Source organism: Lissotriton vulgaris, chromosome 3_1 (genome assembly GCF_964263255.1).
Source record: "Lissotriton vulgaris chromosome 3_1, aLisVul1.2, whole genome shotgun sequence".
Lineage (NCBI taxonomy): Eukaryota > Metazoa > Chordata > Amphibia > Caudata > Salamandridae > Lissotriton > Lissotriton vulgaris.
In genome coordinates, this window is record NC_141689.1 from 189,274,082 (window position 1) to 189,295,823 (window position 21,742).

At 50.3% G+C, this 21,742-nt stretch overlaps 1 protein-coding gene across 3 annotated transcripts in view; it reads left to right on the forward strand.

Annotated features, from left to right (window-relative positions):
- Positions 1-21,742, forward strand: part of KIF24 (kinesin family member 24) — a 411,488-nt gene that overhangs the window by 128,377 nt on the left and 261,369 nt on the right. For all 3 annotated transcript variants that reach the window (XM_086960290.1, XM_086960289.1, XM_086960291.1), the window contains one exon: positions 6,377-6,474. In XM_086960290.1, the coding sequence (XP_086816416.1) occupies positions 6,377-6,474 (98 nt within the window). The remainder of the gene's footprint in view (positions 1-6,376; positions 6,475-21,742) is intronic.

Here is a 21,742-nt window from a genome sequence, read left to right on the forward strand (position 1 = left end):
ACCCTTGCATCTAGTCAGTGTAAGGGAGTACACTCCTAAAATAACCCCTGCTCACCCCCTTGGTAGCTTGGCACGAGCAGGCAGGCTTATCTCAGAGGCAGTGTGTAAAGTATTTGTGAACACATACAGTAACCCAGTGACAACACTACAGATGGACACCACACAAGTTGTAGTATAGAAATAAGTATTTTTATATAGACTTAACACAAGACCACAAACGACAAAAATACGCAATACTGCACTTTAAAAATGGTAGAATTAGCGTAGTTCTCTTAAGATGTAAAATGTGACACTTTAAGTTCAATGTACCTTTGGATGCGTAACGCTATACAACGAAAGTGTTCCAGGGAAGGTAATGGTTGGTGCCTTACACGCAAGAATCATGATGCATCTAGTCCCTACTGATGCGTAGGGGATGTGTTGGTTCTTCTCAGCATGGGGAGGTGATGCTTTGGTTTCTTACTGCTCTTCCGTGGCGATGTGGCCCGCAACGCCTTGATGCGATGAAGATCCTGGTGCAATGAAACCAAAATGGCGTCCTCTCCTTGATGCGACACGATGCGTGCACGCCCGACGGCCGTGCGGCATCTGATGCGACATCGATCCTCTTCTCCGGCGATGCAAGACGCTTTGGCAACGATGCGACAGCTGCAGCAGCAGCACGCTTTCCCAGCGACGCGACGATGGCTGATGCGGCGGCGTCTGGTGCAAATTTGATCCTCTTCTCCGGCGATGTGAGGCGCATTTGCGTTGTCAAGCAACAGCGGCAGTGGCGGCGACACTCTTCTTCTTCATGAGTCGCGCTTCCAGTTTCTTGCGACACGCAGTCCCTCAGAAAGCCCAACACAACTGCAGGCACTTACAAAGAACTCTTTGGGAGCCGGTGGGTGAAGTCTGTTGTTCCTGAGACTTCAGCAGGAGGCAAGCACTATCTCAAGCTCTTGGAGATACTTCACAAGTTGAATGAAAGTAGCACAAAGTCCTTTCTCCTCTCTTTGGTAGTCAGGCACCCACTGCAGGCCAATCCCTCACGCTTAGGGATAGTCTCTCCTCAGTCTCCCTGGTTCCTCTCCTCAGCAAAGGTTTCTTCTTGTTTCCCAAAAGTGATCTAAAGTTCTGGGGTCTGGGTCCCCACTTTTATACTCATTTCCCCTTTGTTCTTTGAAGGCAGAGAGCCTTTGCCTAGTCCAAACCAGTTCTGGTCAGTCCTGGAGCACTTTGTTGACAAGACTCCTTCTTTCCTTTTACAGTGCAGGCCAGGGACATCAGACGCACCACAGGAGGTGGAGCCAGCATTGTGGAGGGAAGGCACAACCCTCTTCAGGTCCCAGGTGCAACTCCTCTCTCCCATCTGCATGCAGATCTCTCTAGTCAGCCCTGTGCTGACTCTCCCTGTCTCCTGGAATCCCCCAGCCCCTGTCACTCAAACGCCAGACAAGGAATACACAACCTAGCAGAGGCAGGCTTGGATGGTTAGACAAGAAAATACCTACTTTCTAAAAGTGGTAGTTTCAAACACAGAATGTTAAAACCAACTTCACTAAAAGATGTATTTTATCATTCTGAGTTCAGGCATACTAAACTCGAATTTCTCCTAGTTCCCCGAGTCAGTTAGGATTCTAAAATGTAATAATCAAACTGTCCATTCTGGCCTATGGGGAACAGGTAGCCTTGCAATAGGGAAAAACGAAAATGGCTGTAGTTCACTATCAGGACATACCACACACATCAGGGCATGTCCTACTTTTTACCTACAATGCACCCTACCCTTGGGCCTACCATAGTGGTGACTTATATGCAGAAAAGGGAAGGTTTTAGGGACTGGCAATTGGGTGCACTTGCCCAGTCACCATTGCAGTACCAGACTGCACACAGGCTCTACAATGGCACACCTGGGACACACTTTTAAAGGCTGCTTCTGTGGGTGGCACAACCAGTGCTGCAAGCCCACCAGTAGCATTTTGTTCCCAAGTCCTGGTCACACTCCGTGCACTGTACTAGGGTCTCACAAGTAAACCAAACCAACCAATCATGGAATCACTAATTCATACATCAATTTACCATAGGGAGCACTCGCACTGTGGCACTGGACAGCAGTGGCACAGTGCCCAAAGCATCTATAACCAGCAAAAACACATGCGCTTCTTTGACTAAGATAATGCCCGTCTTCTTAGCCTCTTCTACTTTTCCTTGTAGAGAAGATGTTAAGAATAATGACCCTACAAATATATTAATAAAAACACTTCTTTACCAAATCTCTAAAATAATTGTGATTATTATTATTATTAGTGGCACTGACCAAATCAATGGATATTATGTAAACAATCATAATAGGGAGACAACTAAAATAGAATATAGACATTTGATGAACTTCACTACATTGTTTGTTTTTGTTATCAGCCTCTCAATAGTGCTTTTCTGGTATTTGTAAGGATTTGCTATTCTTTTGGCAAACTGGGGTTTCCTTTAGCATCTTATTGGGGTCACTCAGTGACTGCAGTCATTGTGACGGAATATCTTTGTATGGGTTTCTCTGATTATGGATCTGTTCAGTGAACTGTTTTGTGAGGATTCCTGTTGGATTAAAGGACTTATCACTCTGTTGTCAAAGTTGGTGTCTTTGAGGTGTGCGATTCTCACTTCATTTTTGACTTCTTGTCCTTAAGAACTGGGGATGTCTCTTCCTGTGTCTTTGACAGTTTGATTCGTGGTCTAAAGTGTAGATTTAAAGTGGCTGAAATTGTTAGCATACTTTCATAGTAATAATGCCCACAGCAGCTTTCATCATGTCCATGAAACACTGTCCTGGATAACACCGACCTTGAAATGTTGTGTGCATTTGCTGGGAACGTGCTTGTGCTTCATGGCAATGAAAGAATGTTCTTCAATGTGGAGCCTGAGCATCTTTAACAATAAAAAAGCCACCTGTCTTTAATGAGGGCCATTTCAGTCTCCCATTCAGTGACAGCAATGCGTTGAATTGTATCAGGCATAGATTTTAATGGCTTATGTAGTGTTTCAAATATTACATCAGTTTGTCTTCATTTACATGAAGCAAGCTACGTTTAGAAGTTCCCTGCTATCATTCATCATTCACTTCTTAGCTATCACCTTGTCCTTTTTCGTTGCTGAATACTTTTACTTATCAATTGATAATTTTGAATCCGCTCCATCCTGCAGTTTTTTCTCTCCTTTTATACATTTTTAAAACGGACTCCACCCCATCATTCAGAAGATTGCCACACATTACATTCCTAGTAGGAGGCTTAGGTTTGCCTCTCAACATCTTATCCCACGACTCTAGGGTTAACAACTGGCATGGTGTAAATTCAGGACGGTCAGTGTAAAAATTCAGGACAAAGGGTCAAAATTCAGGACAAAAATTTGGGACAAAACATAGGTTTTACAGACAAATCGGAGGAGGTGGCACAATAATATATAAGTAAGTAAATAGACAACCAAAATAAATACAAGTCAAAATAAGTTTATATAAGGTTGAGCCAATCGTGCACTTCACATTTTTCAGTATGCGCGCAACTTTGCAAAGCGACATCGGGCCCTTTCTGCAATCAAGATTTGTGCTAGTAACAATACAGATTAATAAATAGTATTTTTTTATTTGTATGTTGAAAGCTGTCTTTTAAATGTACAGTGAAAACGCTGTTAGTTATTTTATTTTTATTTTCTCCAGCATGGCGCCAAGACAAAAGCAGAATGCTTTGCCATAGACAGTCCCATACAGGAGAAGGCACACCACATGCTGTCACTACAATTGGGCCCATTGTCATTCTATAAGTGCTAATCAGCTACACTCTCAGAATGACACTGAGAGTGTAGCTGATCACTCCAAAGTCTGCACGAGGGAGGTCCGGAAGGGGCCTCTGCAGGGAGCCTCTTCAGTTTAAAAGATAACTGCGAGAGAGTCCGGAAGGGGCCTCTGCAGGGAGCCTCTTCAGTTTAAAAGATAACTGCGAGAGACCCCAAGTGAAAACTTTTAAACTCACGGGGCCTCTTGCATGGGAAACTGCATTCCTTACTCAGATTTCCCATTTAGATTTTAGTATGTTGTCTGTAAGGCGTCCGTAATTTGAGATCCCCAAATTACGGACGACTTGTGGACATCATACTCAAATGACGGACGGTCCGTGAAATTTACGGACGGTTGGTCACCCTACACGACTCCCACACAAAGAACAAACAAACTCTCACCTCGGGCTGCTCCATTCGGCGGCGGCCAAGGACGCGACACAGGAGGCTGGCCGAAAACTGTCCTAGCGAGCTGTTCCCTAGGTGTCCGTTCTGGCAGGGGTGCAGCAGAAGTTCGTGGCCCAACACTCGAGTTAGCAGCCCCACCCACCCTGGAAGAACCAGCAGCTACAATGTGCCTTAGAGGCCGGTACGGCTTGTAGAGAGAGCAATATCTTTTTTGCGCACGGGAAAGATACAGTTTATCCAGTGTTCACCATAGCAACGAGTCCTCCATGCCCCGCGCCGGTAGGTTAAATTTCTTTCCAGGCATAGCGCAGTGCATATTTTATTCAGTGCTGTAATTTTGGAACGTCCTGATGCGTGGTACTTAGGGCTGTATGTATAGGGGTTTTTTGTAATTTAATTAGTATTTGTTATTTGCCTCCTATCCTTTTTGTTACTGAGATTATTGTTATTGAGATTAGTTTCTCTGTATAGTGTTGTCGAATGTGTTCATAGACCAGTCCAGGCTCCTATTTTGCATACGTTTTATTTCTGTTTGTGATGGATTAGCTTTCTCTCTTGTGCTTTCCTGGTTTCGTCATTCCCGCGAAACACGTTCATTCAGTGAGATTTTAATTTGGTCACAATCTGTGGCTTTTTGATGGCACATATATTCTGCCGTAGGTGCAGGTTTTTGTCGTTGCTGTTACTGTTTGTAGAACAATTTAGTTTATTATGTCTCTCTTCTATGTTTACGTCCTATCGCCAGTCATAGAAGGGGCCCTCAGTCTGGCTCGTGCGGTTGTCACGGTGAAGCAGGCGCTGGGCAACGCCGTGCTCAAGGAAAGCTCCTCAATGGGCTGCTCCTCCATCGGCATGCCCCGCGGGCCTGTGGAGCCTGACAAGACCATCCATATCCCGCAAGAACGACAGCCTGACCCACAAGAGCCTGAAAGTCATCCTGAACCTGCGCCCTGCCCAGTAGTGAGCCCAGAAGAGCCCCTGAAGAGGTAGGGACGGCAGTAAGGGGGTTGGCAAACTGAAAGGGAGTCGAGTGGTGGGAGCGAAGTGAGGGCAACGCCGGGCGCGAAACTGAAAGCGCGATGGGAGTGCACGAGACGCCGTCGCCGTGAGCGTGCACACAAGCTGAGGAGGATCGCCGGAGAAGACATCGAGACTGACCTGCTGCCGAGGGAGAGGTACACGCGGAAAGAGCCCGGTGAGTGAGGGGGAGTGGTAGGGGGGGATCTGTGTGTGCGCGTGTCTGTGTGCAGAGTGGGGTTTAGTTGTAGGGGGGAGGGTGTGTGTGTGTGTGTGTGTGTGTGTGTATGTGTGCTTGTGTGTGTGTGCGTGTGCGTGTGAGTGTCTGCTTAGAAGGAGCTAAAAGGGAGACAGGAGATGGTGAACGTGCGCGCAACCTGATCCGATTCCGTCAGGCTGCGCATGCCAGTCTCTTGTCTCTTTTAGTCCTTGTAAGCAGAACCGCCGACAATAGGCCTCTTCTGCGACAGCAGGGCTTCGCCCTGCATCGCATCGCAGTGCGAGACCTAAAAAATGGTGTCTGATGCGTTGGAGTAATGGGATCCAAAATTTGGAATATTCTGAAGAGTTGAACAAAACTATCCTAGTTTCAGGAAACCTCCTAAAACTACACTCTTCTTGAAGTCATGTTCCTAATCCCAGTCTTTGTGAATACAGGTTGACGAGTTCACCTCACCTTGCTGGAATCAGTGTCCACTGTCTATTCTATATTGCTTTTGTTCATCACTGATCTCTCTACAAAACTGCTATAAAGTCACCACAAGATGATAACTAGTGCTTAAGATGCATAAATGATAACTAAATCATGTCAGGCTCCACAAACTTATGCTTTACCTTAACATTACATTACTAATCGAGACTGTACCTCCACCCAACACCAACTCATCTGCGACATGCACACATACAGTGAAGGGTGGAAGTTATGGAATCACACTGAATGGTGGCGGTTATGCATTGGTTTGTTTTTTCTTCTTTGTAACTTCCTACTTTTTATTGAGCAGATATACGTAGTTGATGAAACATAAACAACAAAAAATCACCTGTTGCTTTTCCCTAATCAATCTTTTATTACTATGAAACACCCTCATGCATTATCTACAGTCTGAAGATTTTCTTTTGACCTGGTGATATCTTTCTTTTTCAGCATGTCTTTTATTTTGATGAAGTCTTTAGCGAGGCACTGACCAATCAGGACGTGTACATGAGGACTGCTTACCCGCTGATTCAGCACCTTTTCAATGGGTAATTTTTAATTTTACATTCCAGGGTTTGCTGTTTTTACATTGTTTCATCAGATGGCTCCGCCATTTCCCTTAATTGCAGGACCAAAGAGTTACCATCTCATACACTGACAAAGTAAGATCAATAAAAAGTATCGATTGAGGCAAAGGCGTAAACATTTTAAAATGTCAGTTTATGTGAAGTACATCTTTAATATTAAAATTGTATTTTATCTTCCAGTGGGCTTTTTCGTGCTATAATCATTGTATGTTTCACTATTCTGGATCTCGGTATTAATGCCAACAGTCTAGCCATAATTTAAAAAAGTGTTCGATAATAACTAGCCATGGAATGATCAATGGGACATGGAGGAGGAGGGAACATATACATTTGTTTTTGTCCTTATTGAAATGTTTTGGAATGGTTGTGGAACCGAAAACAAAAGCTAAGAATTTAGGGATTTGTGTGGACCAAGCCCCTATATGTAATATAACTTTCACACAAGGGGCATTACTTCGATCTCTACAAGGTGGGAATGATTGTCCATGCTCACTGCTCGTAGATCCTAGAATTTTAGCTGTTGTGGGTACACAAGAATGCATTTTTAATTGGACTTTTTATTGCATTCATTAAAAGCTCTATTGATTGGTTACAGGGTGTACATATCGCTGCAGTGAGGTTCCTGGTTGGACTTGGGAATTGCCCCTAACCAGCTAAGATATCTTCACTGGACAGTGCTAGTTAAATAATTCAGAATAATAGTGGCTGTCTTTCCTATAAGGCTCTGGCAGATCGGGATCATTTAGAAAACTAACCGTTCCCCCCTCTTAAGCTGCCCACTGGTGCACAGAAATGTTTGTGGGCACAGCAGATCTCCTTTGAACCTATCTTTGTGGCACTTCATACTGAACCCAAAGAGTATTATTTCATAGGGAAGCTATAACATTTCCTCCAGCCCTAGAAGTCTCTTCTATTTCTATTGCCTGCTGACCAACACTTTGAGGTAACTGTGTCCGGATAAACACACTGCGTGAGTGTTTTGTGCTAATTCACTCTCTTAGAGGATGAAGAAGTTATATTATTTGATTTTATTTTTCTGCTGACTTTTTTGGGGGATAACAACTGGCATTTATTATTTTCCATATGCATAGCCCGCTAATTATGCAGCAATATGGAATCAAATGATCGGACTTGGCTGACTGAATTATGTAGCAATGGAATGCAAATATTACTTCATATCATGCATTTAATGGTACGGGATTCCCCTAAATTTAGATTATCCTACTAGAATTGAATATGTAGGTATTTTTGTCCTGCTGTAGTGACCAGAGAAACACATGAAATACCATCCTCTCGCCAGGTCCATATTAAAGCATCTGGAAGAATTTAGTGCCGCTTTAGTGTCGGAATACAGCTATCAACTGATGAAAGGTGACCAATTAACTTGAAAAGTGTCAGAAGTTGCATTGTATTCCACAAGAATTCGCCCTCCTCAACCTTTTAAAGACTATTGCACCCAAGTCACAGCTACAAACTGTTCTACCCCCCTCAGTTATCTATCTGAGACAACAACGATACGTATGGGGTGAAATCAGGCGAAATATTGCGACAACCGAGAGTAAGGGTTAGATATACATTTACAGACCCAAAAGACATCTGCTGCACCATAATATGCACAAGCTTTAATCCAAAGGAATCCAGGGCACCCACATTTGCAGACCAATGATTGTGTGCCTTTCACCCCGTTTTTGATTCTGGATATAAAATAAGATCCATCATATGTTTTTCTTCTCCCTTTAAGCAAGACTCCTGAAGGAAACTTTTGCATGCATATTTTTTTTTTCTCCAATTTTGTTTATTGTTTTTGATTACTTTACTGCTTTTCTACATTTCTCCACATTTCTCAGTTTTATTTGTGTATTGTTAATTGAATCTTGCATGAAAGACAAGTCTGACAGAAGCACTATAAATTGGATCAAATCACTAATTAATTGGTGTTTTATGTGTGTGTGTCCATTTGAAAGTGTGATGCATTTGGGGAAAGTCTATTGGCTTAGGCTTGGAGGAGATGGCCTTTTTAAAGTGTGTGGTCTTATTAGTGAACATCAGATGTGAGATGATGTAAGGTATTGTTAAAATAAACCAGTTGGAGTACACATTTTCAATCTACAGAGGCACATTCAGATTTTGGTTTTGAATGGTAGGAGAGATCCCCAGGCCATTTAGGTTTCATAGGTGTATTTTTCAGTATGGAAAAAAGTAGATCCCTGCTGCAAAATAGGTTTTAGCTAGAAACCTGTTTAAAAGGAGGAGAATGGGGCGTGGCTACGTTGGCGGCCTGAACGGACGTGCTTTGTGAGGCTCCCCGGCCCAATGCCCCATAGCACGGTGTAAACTGCAGAAATCCCCCCAGAACCCAGTTTAAACTTGCATCGCTGGGTGGCACCCCACCGCAACACCCCCCTGGCCAAAATCCGGACCGGCGGGGAACACCGTCACCCCATTGCGCCCGCTGCTGCTGAGACCGAGGTGACCGGCGCAATGGCGGCGCGGAGCTGAAGCTGCCCGGCGGGACCGGAGAAGGGAGAGCGGTCTGCAGTCCTACGGCGCTACCCCACCAGAAACGGTGAGAGACACTCGGATCCCAGCGGCGGCTGCGCGACCAGCGCCTGGCGCCCTCTGCACTCGGGGACCGCGCGAGGATCCGGCGGGTCCCCGCAAATCTAGCCCCCGGTCCGGGCCTACACCGTGACCGGACGGGACCCCTCCCTGGGGAGTCCGGTCCAACCAAAGCTGCCGCGCCTCACCTGCCGACCACACACAGCCAGCACCTAGCTCCGACCCCCCCTGCCTAGAGCTCTGTGTCCAGGGAGAGCCTCGCCCCGGGGCTGGAACACCACCCGCCGCTACTGGCTCCCCCGCGGGGATAGCGCCATACCAGAGGCCCCGGCGCGGGGCCTGTCTTTGCTGCGACCTCGCTCTGAAACACCTGGGCCCTCCTGCGCCGCGGCCCCGGCCTGCTACCTCTGGCCCCCTGTGGACTGGGGGCCACGTGGGACCACTACAGGGATTCAACCACACGGGACCCTGCTTTGCCACTAAGGTCCCCCAGCTCCAGCTTGAGGTCACTCCTGCGTTGCTCTGCCAGACCACGCTGCACACGTTCAGGAAGCAAACACCTCTGAGGCCTCTAGAGAGACAGACGGCACCCCTGGCACCGGAGCACGGCGGACGGCCAGCCTGCTGCCCTACTCCCCGGCTTGGGGCCTGCTCACGCCTGAGGGATCGGCGCTCCTAGCGCTCACAGCAGCTCTTGCACATCGACCGCCCCCACCAGCAGGGTTCCCCTGACTCCGAGGGGTCATCGGTGCCCCATCTTCAAGGAATCCCACGGAACCGCATCCGGCCTCTATCTCTCGACTACAACGCTCTAGGCGCCAGACTGCCGGGGCGCTACATCCCGCTCCAGAAGACATCTGCGCGACCCCGCCGGAGTGACCGCCAGGCCTTGCGGACTCTGCATCTCACACCAAAGGAGCGCTACCTGAGTCCCTCTTACCCCCTCAGCCCGGTTCTACGAGTTCCTAACTTTGACATCATGACGCACTCCAGCCGCAAAGGGACTCGGAACATCGTGGACCTCTTGAGCAAAAATGCACCGAAAGTGGAGAAGTCACAAACAGCGGCCTCCCCGAAGCCCCAAGCAAGCCCCCGGGGACAGGAAGAGGACAATGCCCCCATCACTAAAGCCTTCCTGGCCTCCCTCTTCAATACCCTGAGGGAGGATTTTCAAACCCTGAAACAAGAACTGACGGGGGAGCAACGGGAACTGCGCCGAGACCTGGACGGTCTGGGCGAGCGGGTAGCCTCGGTGGAGGAGTCGGACCAGTCACGCAGCATGGAGGTGGAGAGGCTGCAGCAAGAGATCCTTCGACTCCAGGACCAACAAGTAGACTTGCAATCGCACTCAGAGGACCTTGAGAACCGCTCCCGGCGGAACAACATACGGGTCCGTGGAGTCCCGTTGAAAGCAGTGAAGAATGATCTGGTTGCCTATTTGCAAGCACTGTTCCGGGAGATTTTGGGCGAACCTCAGGACTTTGAGATACGAATCGACAGGGCGCACAGGGTTGGCCTGGCGCGCCGGGAGTCAGCCCCTCCACCGGATATTCTGGCTTTCCTACCGGATTTTCCCCTCAAGGAACGCATTCTACGGGAGGCCCGCAGGGCACAGCCTATCCGGTTCCGCGACGAACCCGTGGCTCTTTTCCAGGACCTTTCTCCCATCACTCTACAGAAGCGTAAGTCCTTCCGGATAGCAACAAACTTCTTGAGAGACAATGGGGTACCCTACTCCTGGGGCCATCCGTTCCGCCTGATCTTTAAGTGGAATGGCTCACTCCATCAGCTCAGATCGCTCCGCGACACTTGTGCCCTACTGAACATTGAAATGCCAGAGGGGTCCGAATCCAGAGACGCATCCCCACGTAGACCACAGGATGACTCGTCACGGCGGCCGAGGGACAGCTGGCAAACAGTGCGACGAAGACGCTCCCCGAGACGTGTCCCGAAACCGGACCCTGTCACGGTCGCTCAAGAATGGGAGGCGGCTGTGCAAGAAGTGGCGGACAACACTGCAACAGATCTGTAAGGCTAAGTATGCTTGGGGGTTTTCTTTCACGCTGTAATAACCTGGGGCGACAGGTCGGGGGCCGCTAATTCGGCCGCAACCATGGTACCCCTTCTATTGACTTTCTACGGACCTGTGTCATACACAATTAGGCCAGAGACTCTGACTAGTTCCAGTTTTGGGGTTTGTTCTGGGGAGGAGGGAGGGGCGGAAGGGGGGGGGGGGTGGGCTCTGTTGATCCTGCGGGGGCACATCTTGTTGGGGTTAGGGAGGTTCTCTCGGGACGGGAGGAGAGAGGGGCTGGGGGGGGGTATGATGTTGCGGGCAGGGCAGGGTGGGGGAAGAGGGCGGGGACCAGTATGCCAGGGGACTCCTACAGGTTTCAGATGTTGACTACGGCATGTCGAGCACGACTGCGCTACACAATGCTAAGCTTAGGTCTCTTCGAACTCTCCCAATATGACTGATACACTCAAGGTACTATCTCTCAATGTAAAGGGACTCAACAATCCAATTAAACGGAGAGCTGTTATCTCATACCTCAAACACTCGGAGGCTGACGTCTGCTTATTGCAGGAAACCCACCTCCTGATTAAAGATCTGCACAGAATGCGCTCCCGGGCTTTTCCTCAACAGTACTTTTCCTCTCTCCCGTCTAAGAAAGCTGGGGTGGCCATCCTAGTATCCCGACGTTTCAGAGGCCGGGTGGGAACCAAGGTAGGGGAGATTAAGGGACGCCTCCTGGCCTACTCCTTCCTCATAGGGAATAGTGCGCTGACAATAAGCACCATCTATGCTCCCAACACGGGTCAGGAACTATTCCTGAAAACTGCACTCTCCGAGACACTACAGTCACCTCCCTCTCAGCTACTCATTGGGGGGGACCTCAATCTGGTCATGGACACGAATAAAGACAGATCTGGGCACCGCTATGGAGATACTGGCGCACTCTCGGAGGCGGGCAGGTCCTGGCTGCTGGAGAGGGGCATTCTTGATCTCTGGAGGGCGGCACATCCCAACACAGAGCGCTTCACCTTCTACTCCCATGTACACCATACATACGTGCGTCTAGATCACTTCTTAGGCTCTTCGGAACTGCACCCTCATATCACCGACGTTTCCATTGTCCCAGCGGCCCTTTCAGACCACGACGCGGTGGAGCTGACACTCCGTATACCCAAGGTACCACGCACTCCTGGCTATTGGCGACTCAATGAACCCATATTGCAGAGGCCGGCCGTTGTTCGACAAATCCATAAATGCATCTCGGACTATCTCGCCACCAATGACACCCCAGCTGTCTCAGTGTCGACTCTCTGGGGGGCCTTGAAGGCAGTAGTCAGGGGGGAGCTGATCGCCATCGCAGCTGCTGACGCCAAGATCCGCAAAGAAAAGAGAACTGACCTCTCAGCACAAGTAGCTGAACTTGAAAGAATTCATAGCCGCACCTGCACCCCGAGGATCTGGCGTCAGCTGAAGGCCGCAAGGGCTAAACTGGCCGGCATCGATACAGACAGAGCGGAATTTGCCGCTCTTCGCCTCCGCCATACGTACTACGTAGGAGGTAACCGCACCGGACGCCTTCTTGCCAGTGCCTTAAAAGCCAAAACTCACCGCTCAAAAATCACCACTCTCCTGGACGACTCCGGTACCACACTCACCGAAGACGCACAAGTGGCTAACGCCTTCCGCTCCTTTTACGCTTCCCCGTATAGCGAGGATAGTGTCTCGCCGACCGACATTGACGCATACTTGCAATCGGCGGACATTACACCGTTATGCCCAGCGACAACGGAAGCCTTAGATGCTCCCATTCGCCCTGATGAGGTCCTGGCCGCCATCTCGCGCCTCCGTCCGCTCAAATCATCAGGCCCTGATGGTTTTTCCTCAGGCTTTTACAAGCTCTTTGGCCACGTACTAGCTCCGGTACTCACGAGATTGTTCAATTCTTTTGAGGGCCCGAGCTCCATTCCGCCGGACATGCTGGCAGCTGACATAGTGGTGTTGCCCAAACCGGGCAAACCCCCGACGCACTGCTCTGCGTTCCGTCCAATCTCCTTACTTAACTTAGATTTAAAGCTCTTCACAGGGGTGCTGGCGGCCCGCTTGGGCCCCTGTCTACCGGGTATCCTCGAGCCGGATCAGTCGGGCTTTGTCCCGAACCGACAATGCAGTGATAACACTAAACGATTGATGCACCTCGTGGATAAATCTCACTTTCAGGTCTCGGACTCGCTGCTTCTAGCCGTTGATGCGGAAAAGGCATTCGACCGTGTCGACTGGACCTACTTACAAAAAGTCCTGCAGCGGTACCAACTGGGCGACCGGTTTCAGGTCTGGATCGCGAGCTGCTACCACCACCCTATGGCCCGGGTCCGGCTGGGCGGCCTAAAGTCGGACCCCTTCGAAATACAACGAGGCACGCGCCAGGGGTGCCCCCTTTCGCCCCTTTTATTCGCCCTGTATGTGGAACCCCTGGCGCAGAAAATTCGAGACAATCCTCGCATTAGCGGTATCTCATTCGGCCATGAACCCCACGTGGTGGGGCTATACGCCGATGACATCATCGCTGCTCTGGACCGACCGTCCAGCTCTATACCTGCTTTCCTGGAGGAACTGGAGAGCTTCGGAGCGGTGTCGGGCTTCAAAATCAACAGGGGGAAATCCTTGATCTTGCCCCTGGGCAAGAACGCCCTTCCTAACACCCCACCACCTGATTTTGGCTGCGACTTACAAACCTCCGCGCAGCTTCCATACCTAGGGATCACTCTTACTGCTTCCACGGACTCAACGGTGACCCTTAACTATAAATCACTTATCTCCCAAATTCGAGCCGACCTCGCGCAATGGTCAAAACAATCCCTCTCCTTGCTGGGCCGCATAGCGGCAATAAAAATGTCAGCCTTGCCCAAGATCTTGTACATCTTCCAGACCCTCCCAGTAACGCCGCCGCCAGGTGCGATTGCTGAATTGCAAAATGCCTTCCACCAGTTCATCTGGGAAAGGAAACGCACACGTCTGCATAAACAGGTGGCGCACAGACGTATTGATGAGGGAGGCCTCGGGATCCCTGACCTCAGGCAATATTTTCAGGCCTCGCAGCTCCGCTACTTGGTGGAATGGTACAGGCCTGAGTCAGAAAAGAGGTGGCTCTTTCAAGACAGAGCGATGGCTCAGACATCGCTGTGGAAGATCCCATTTCTTGCCCGCCAGCATAGACCGCGATACCTCCTTAAATCTCCGGTTACTCGCACCATCATGAAGACCTGGGACACGGTAGCGGTCAAACGGGGCCTGACAACTTTCCCATCCCCGCTCACTCCGCTCTTTGATAACCCGGAGTTTCTGCCGGGCGCCGATCCCCGTGCCTTTCTACAATGGCGGAGCACGGACTGTCGCTCGGCCGGCCATCTCTTTGACTTAGAGGGCTTCCTCCCCCTTGCCGAGATCACACACGGCTACGGAGTGAATAAACCTCACATGTTCCAATACTTCCAGCTTCGTCACTGGCTTCTACACCCGGATCGCACTCCCCTAGTCGCTCGACCGATGACGCAGTTTGAGAAATGGCTGATTACGAAGGACTCGGATAGGCACCTTATATCGGACCTTTACAAAATGTTATCCCCCTCGGCCGGCCCGGTTAAAACAGCGGGGCAGAGGCGCTGGGAATCGGAGCTCGGAAGGACACTTTCGCCCAAGGAATGGGGGTTCGTATACTATAGAGCGGCACACACCACTCGTAATACTAGCGCCAGGGAGTCGGCGGTGAAACTGGCCATCTACTGGCACCTTACCCCGACAAGACTCAATCAGGGCAATCCTCTTCGAAGCGCTCTGTGTTGGAGGGGCTGCGGTGAAAGGGGCACTCTGACCCATCTCCTATGGGAATGCAACGCTCTGCAAGGGTACTGGAAAGCGGTATTAGACGATATTGACTCCACCTTTGAAACTGAAATCCCGCGCTTTCCTGCATACACTATCCTAGGGCTACCCAACACACTCACATTTCCCTTAAGGTCACTACGTGGCAAACAGATGGGCATTGCCATGCAGGCAGCGTCACAACACGTTCTGTCACTGTGGGGCTCCACCACATTACGCACCCACACTGGCTGGTTACACAAATTGTGGTTCACACTGGGCATGGAACGCATCCAAGCCACACTCACACATTCGACTGACTCCTTCCAGAAGACCTGGCAACCGCTCCTGTCCCTCTTATCCAGGGAATTTCACGAAATCACATGCCCAAAATATCTTCACATTCTACGGCTCACGACACCACCGCAGAACCCGCCACAGACTTAGACACCTTGCTACACATTAGCCCGAGAGTAAACTCAGGGAGACTCCGAACTATTGGCATACTGGCCGGGGTGGGGGGAGGGGGGGAGGGGCTGTTGGGTGAAGGGTGGGGGGTTGAGTTTTTCCTTCTGTTTTGTTTGGTTGTAATTCCCACATGGCATCTTCACCTAAATGTCGGCAATGCAATATTGTGTAGGCGTGATTTATATGCTTCTTGGTTGCCCCTCAGAGAAGACGTGCCTGTCTGTCTCGCTCGCTACATAAACCTACTGCATGCTATTCGCCTTACTATGCCTGTTTTTCTTGCTCTTAAACTCAATAAAACAAATTTGAAATTAAAAGGAGGAGAATGAGTAACCTGTTTTCTGATAGATACATCTGCCGTGTGGATTCCTCACCTTGTGAATATCCCCCTTGCGCCAGCAACATTCGGAAATTTTTTTTGTAGCCTCGCGCCGACGTGGATAGGACGTCACAGAGACACGGCTCCGCTCGCAACTCCGCTGACGTCACCGACGCCTATAATAGGCCCACGCCGGCGTGATGACATCAGTTCCCTTTTTTCCGCGTCGTCGACGCTAACGGTTATCGGGAATCTCTGTAGCCAACTGGTACTTTGTTGCCATTTTGTTGCAAATTTCTGCTTCTCTGTATCCTGTCTCTTCGACAATGTCATCCAAGAAGACCGGCTGCAAGCCCTGCAGGGAGTGCGGTAAAATGATGTCTATTACCGACCCCCATGATGACTGCATCTGGTGTTTGAGTTCCGACCATGATGTGGAGGATTGTTCTTCATGTCGGAAGATGAACCCGAAGGCCCTGAGGGAGAGCGAAGCCAAACTCCTGGTTGCCAAGGTGAAAGCTGGGAAGGAGAAGTCGTTGAGGTCTCGTTCTAGAAGGGCGAGGTCGAAGTCCAGGGCGAGGTCGAGATCTGGTTCTCGAGAGAGGTTGACTTCGAAGTCGGCATCGGATCATGTTTCGAAGTCTAAGAAGAAACATAAGAAGAGGAGACATGAGTCCCGACGTCGGTCTGGTAAGGAGTCTGGGTCGAGGTCGAGGTCACCGAAGAAGGTACGTTCGAAGGTGGTTACTCTCGAAGTCTCTGAGCCTGAAGGTGAGGCCTCACCTTCGGAGTCGCATGGGCAGTCTCCCTCTCCGGCTCCGGTTCCTCCTCCGGCTCCGAATCCGTCTCCGAATCCGTCTCCGGCGCCGTCCCCGGCCCGTGAAGAGGAAGAGGCTCGGGAGGTTGTGGATTCTGCGCCTGTTGAAGAGCCGAATCCGATCCCTCCTCAGGACCGGCCTGATGGTTTTCAGCCGCCCTTTCCTGCTCCAGGCCAGGACCCTTCAGCGTTTCTTAACGCTATGTATGGCGTCTTCTCAAGGGCGTGGTACCCCTCTGGTGCACCTTCGGGTCCCATGGGTCCTTCGGCTTTCAGCCTGGGAGTTCCTCACTCCTATCCTCCTGCTCCATTCATGCCTTACATGCCGGCTCCGACGCCGCATTGGCAATTTACGGCTCCACCGAAGTCGTCGACGCCGATTCCTGCGTCGCCCGCTCCAGATCGTCCTCGAGGGCATTCCTCTGTGCCATTGGATTCGATTCCGGCGTCGGCCCCGAATCCGTCGGAGCCGCAGGTGGATCCGGCTGCGAGGCGTGTGAAGGAGAGGTCCAGAAGGGAAGCTCAGCGCCTTTTGGAAGAGCAGAGGTACCTGGATTCACATTCTGATGTTGAGGAAGGTGAATTGGAGGAGAGCTGTTTTGAGGAGTTGGCGGATTCAGGAAGTCTTGATTTCTCTCCAGAGTGGGAGTTGCCCTCAGGCTCTGGTGCTCCTTCTATTCCTTACCATCTTGTTATGAGGAAGGCTGCTGAACTTCTTCAATTGACTTTGCCTACAGTGGAGTTTAAGTCCAATATCCTCACTGAGGTCTTGCATTCTCCGAATTCTGTGGTTGAGCCTTTATTTCCATTTAATGATGCCTTGACGGATCCTATTATGGAGGTGTGGAAGAAACCGTTGTCGGCTCCTGCGGTTTCTAAGAGTGTTGCGAGGAGGTACAGGGCTGTTCCTGAGGACCCGGCTTTTCTGTCTTCTCATCCTTCGCCAGAGAGCCTGGTCATTCAGGCTGCCTGTTCTAAAAAGAGTCTTAGTGCCTTTCCTCAGGTTCCATGTGAAAAGGAGGCAAAGAAACAGGACCAGGTTGCAAAAAAGACCTTTTCTTCGGCAAGTATGGCGTTGAAGTCAACTAATGCCACTTGTCTGATGGGGAGATATGTCCATGCCCTGATGGATTCTTTGCGTGTCCTGGTTCCAAAAATTCCTGATGCCAACCGGAAGGATTTTGAGGAAGTGATTTCTGATACTCAGGCGGCAGCTCGCCAGGTTATTCAAAGTGGTCTGGACACTGCTGACTCTGTGGCTCGTATCATGGGCACTGCTGTCGCCACTAGGAGGTCAGCCTGGTTAAAGTCATCGGACTTTTCGGCTGATGTTCAGGCGACTTTGCTGGATCTTCCTTTTGATGGCTCTGGTCTCTTTGGGAAGAAGGGGATGCGGCTCTTGAGAGATTCAAGGATTGCAGAGCGACAGCTAAGTCTTTAGGTCTCCAGATCAGAGGCACTTCTTCCAACAGGAGGTTCAGGGACTTTGGTCGCTCCTTTCGGAATTTCCGGCAAGGCCAACCGCAGCAGCAGCAGCAACAGCAAAATTCTATGTACAGATCGTACAGGGGAAAGCAAAGAGCGCGTCCTCGTGGACGTCAGCCCTCTTCCTCCTCCACCTCTTCCAACCCCCCTGCCACAGAAAAGCAGCCCTAGATCCGCTATTCAGGATCATGTGGGTCCGGTTGGCGGTCGGCTTACCCATTTTCTACAGGATTGGGAATCGGTTACAACAGATCTTTGGGTTCTCAATCTTGTAGAAAATGGGTATGCCCTTCCCTTTCGGGAATTCCCTCCCGTTTACCCTCCTTGTCAAGGCTTTTGCACCGATGAACATCTGTCTCTTCTGCAGGAGGAGGTTCTAACTCTGTTACGAAAGGGTGCGATAGAGGTGGTCCCAGAGCAGGAAAGGGGTCAAGGATGCTACTCCCAGTATTTCCTGATCCCCAAAAAGGATGGCAGACTTCGTCCAATCCTGGATCTCAGGATCTTGAATCTCTATCTGAAGCAGGAGAAATTCAAGATGCTCACCCTTGTTCAGGTTCTTCAAGCGCTGATGGAAGGAGTCTGGATGGTGTCGCTCGACTTGCAGGATGCGTATTTCCACATCCCTATCCTGAAGTCGCACAGGAAGTATCTCTCTGTTTTACGGTGGGATCACAACACTACCAGTTTGCGGTCCTTCCGTTTGGTCTTACTACTGCGCCTCGAGTCTTCACCAAGGTGATGGCGGTGGTGGTAGCTCATCTCAGGAGGTCGGGGATACCTGTGTTCCCTTATTTGGATGACGAGCTGATCAAAGCGGAGTCGCCAGAGAGAGTGTTCCATCATCTGCAAGAGACAACTCAGTTGTTGTTCAGGTTGGGTTTTTCGATAAATGTACCCAAGTCTCACCTGGTGCCCTCCTAGAGCAACCTGTTCATAGGTGCCGTACTGGACACTACTGTTTGTCGTGCTTTCCCTCCTCCTCAAAGGATTCGCGACATTCAGGAAATGATTCCTTTATTTTACAATGGAGCGGTCGTTCCAGTCCTGAAGGTCCTTCGTCTGCTCGGTCTGATGGCTTCTTGCATTCTGTTGGTCAACCATGCACGCTGGCACATGAGGGCACTCCAGTGGTGTCTCCGCAGGCAGTGGTATCAGCACAACGGGGATCTCGGGGAGTCAGGGAAGATCTCCAGAGAGACTGCAGCGGATCTGTCTTGGTGGAGCGTGGAAGGCAACCTGTCGCAAGGAAAGCCTTTCCAACTACCTCCATCGGTGGCCACGGTGATGGCGGATGCATCCACTCTAGGGTGGGGTGCTCATCTGGGGGATCTGGAGATCAAGGGTCTTTGGTCTCCAGAGGAAAGGTTGCTTCACATCAACCTTCTAGAGTTGCGGGCGATACGTTTGGCGCTCAAGGCCTTCCTCCCTTCCCTTCGCGGTCGGTCGATCCAAGTCCTGACTGACTACACGACCGCGATGTGGTACATCAACAAGCAGGGAGGTGTGGGGTCGCAGTGTCTCTGCAGAGAGGCTCTGCATCTCTGGTCCTGGGCTCAGGACCACCAGATTTGTCTGATGGTGAATCATCTGGCCGGAGTTCTGAACGTTCGTGCAGACAGTCTCAGTCGGCAATTCTCTGCCGACCATGAGTGGAGGCTTCACCCGGAGGTGGTTCGTCACGTCTTTCGGGCTTGGGGGACTCCTCGGGTGGACCTGTTTGCCACTCGCGAGAATGCTCACTGCCCGTTATTCTGCAGCCTCCAGTATCCGATGCAAGGAGCCTTGGGGGACGCGTTTCAGTTGAGTTGGGGAGATCAACTCCTTTATGCGTTTCCTCCCATACCCTTGATTCCTCGTGTTCTGAGGAAGATTTGCCAAGACCGGGCCCAAGTCATTTTGGTCGCCCCGGATTGGCCAAGAAGGGTGTGGTATACAGATCTACTCCACCTCTCCTCTCACCCGCCGCTCCGTCTCCCTCTCAGGGCAGACCTCCTCTCTCAGATGGAGGGGCAGGTTCTACACCCCCACCTCCAGACATTGCACCTTCATGCCTGGAGATTGAACGGGGCAACCTGATTTCCTATTCTCTCACGCCTGACGTGGTGGATGTCATCTTGTCAGCCAGGCGTGACTCCACTAAGACTGTCTATTCATGTAGATGGTCAAGATTTGTCGCTTGGTGTGGTGAAAATAATATTGACCCTTTAAGAGCACGTTTATCTGATGTTCTCCGGTTTGCTCTTTCTTTGGCGCAGCAAGGGCTTGCTGTTGCTACGGTTAAGGGCTACCTTTCGGCTCTGTCGGCTTTTATTTGTTTGCCTGACCGGCCCTCTCTTTTTAAGTCTCCTGTAGTTTTAAGGTTTTTGAAGGGTCTTGTAAACAAGTTCCCTCCTACACCTTTTATTGTGCCTCAGTGGGACTTGAATCTTGTCTTGACCTTTCTGATGGGTGCTCCCTTTGAGCCTCTTCATAAATGTCCTATGAGGCTTTTCACCTTTAAGGCAGTTTTCTTCGTTGCAATTACCTCGGCAAGGAGGGTGAGTGAGCTTCAAGCTCTTAGTTCCAAGCCCCCGTTCCTGACCATTCATGCTGATCGGATGGTTCTAAGGACCAGGGCTGCTTTTCTTCCTAAGGTGGTGACTCCTTTCCACCTTGGTCAATCCATTACCCTCCCTACCTTTTATCCTCCCCTGCACCCTTCCAAGGAGGAGGAGAGGTTGCACCGTCTGGACCCCAAAAGGGCGGTGTCTTTTTATTTGGACAGAACTAAAGACTGTCGCTTGGATGACCAGCTCTTTGTTGGATTTGCTGGCTGCAAGAAGGGGAGAGCGGTCCACAAGAGAACCTTGTCAAGGTGGATCGTCCTGTGTATTAAGATCTGCTACTCTTTGGCCGGTAAGGATCCTCCAGAGGGTATTAGGGCTCATTCCACTAGAGCTAAGTCGTCAACCTCTGCTTTGGCTAGAGGTGTTCCTGTGGAGGACATTTGTAGGGTGGCAACTTGGTCTTCCCTCCACACTTTCGCGAAGCACTACTGCTTGGATACCGAAGTGAGGAGGGACGGTCACTTTGCGCGCTCTGTCCTTCAGGATTTCCTGGTTTAGAAGAGTGGACACCCTCCTCCGGGAGTGGGGACTGCTGTGGGACTCTATTCACAAGGTGAGGAATCCACACGGCAGATGTATCTATCAGAAGAACAAGTTACTTACCTTCGGTAACGCTTTTTCTGGTAGATACTAGATCTGCCTGTGGATTCCTCACTGACCCACCCGCCTCCCCGTTGTCCACTCTTCTTTACCAGAGTTTCTGTATTATATTGTTAATATATTGGATTGTTAAAGAGTTGTTTTATTTGCTTTCTTGCATTTGCTCCACACTGTGTGTTTTTCTCCTTGGCAATTGTTTATTGTGTATACTGTGTATATTGCTACTGTCATTGGTCCGTCCGTGTGCCTCGATGGCACGGAAAAAAGGGCGGAACTGATGTCATCACGCCGGCGTGGGCCTATTATAGGCGTCGGTGACGTCAGCGGAGTCTCGAGCGGAGCCGTGTCTCTGTGACGTCCTATCCACGTCGGCGCGAGGCTACGAAAAGAATTTCCGAATGTTGCTGGCGCAAGGGGGATATTCAGAAGGTGAGGAATCCACAGGCAGATATAGTATCTACCAGAAAAAGCGTTACCGAAGGTAAGTAACTTGCTCA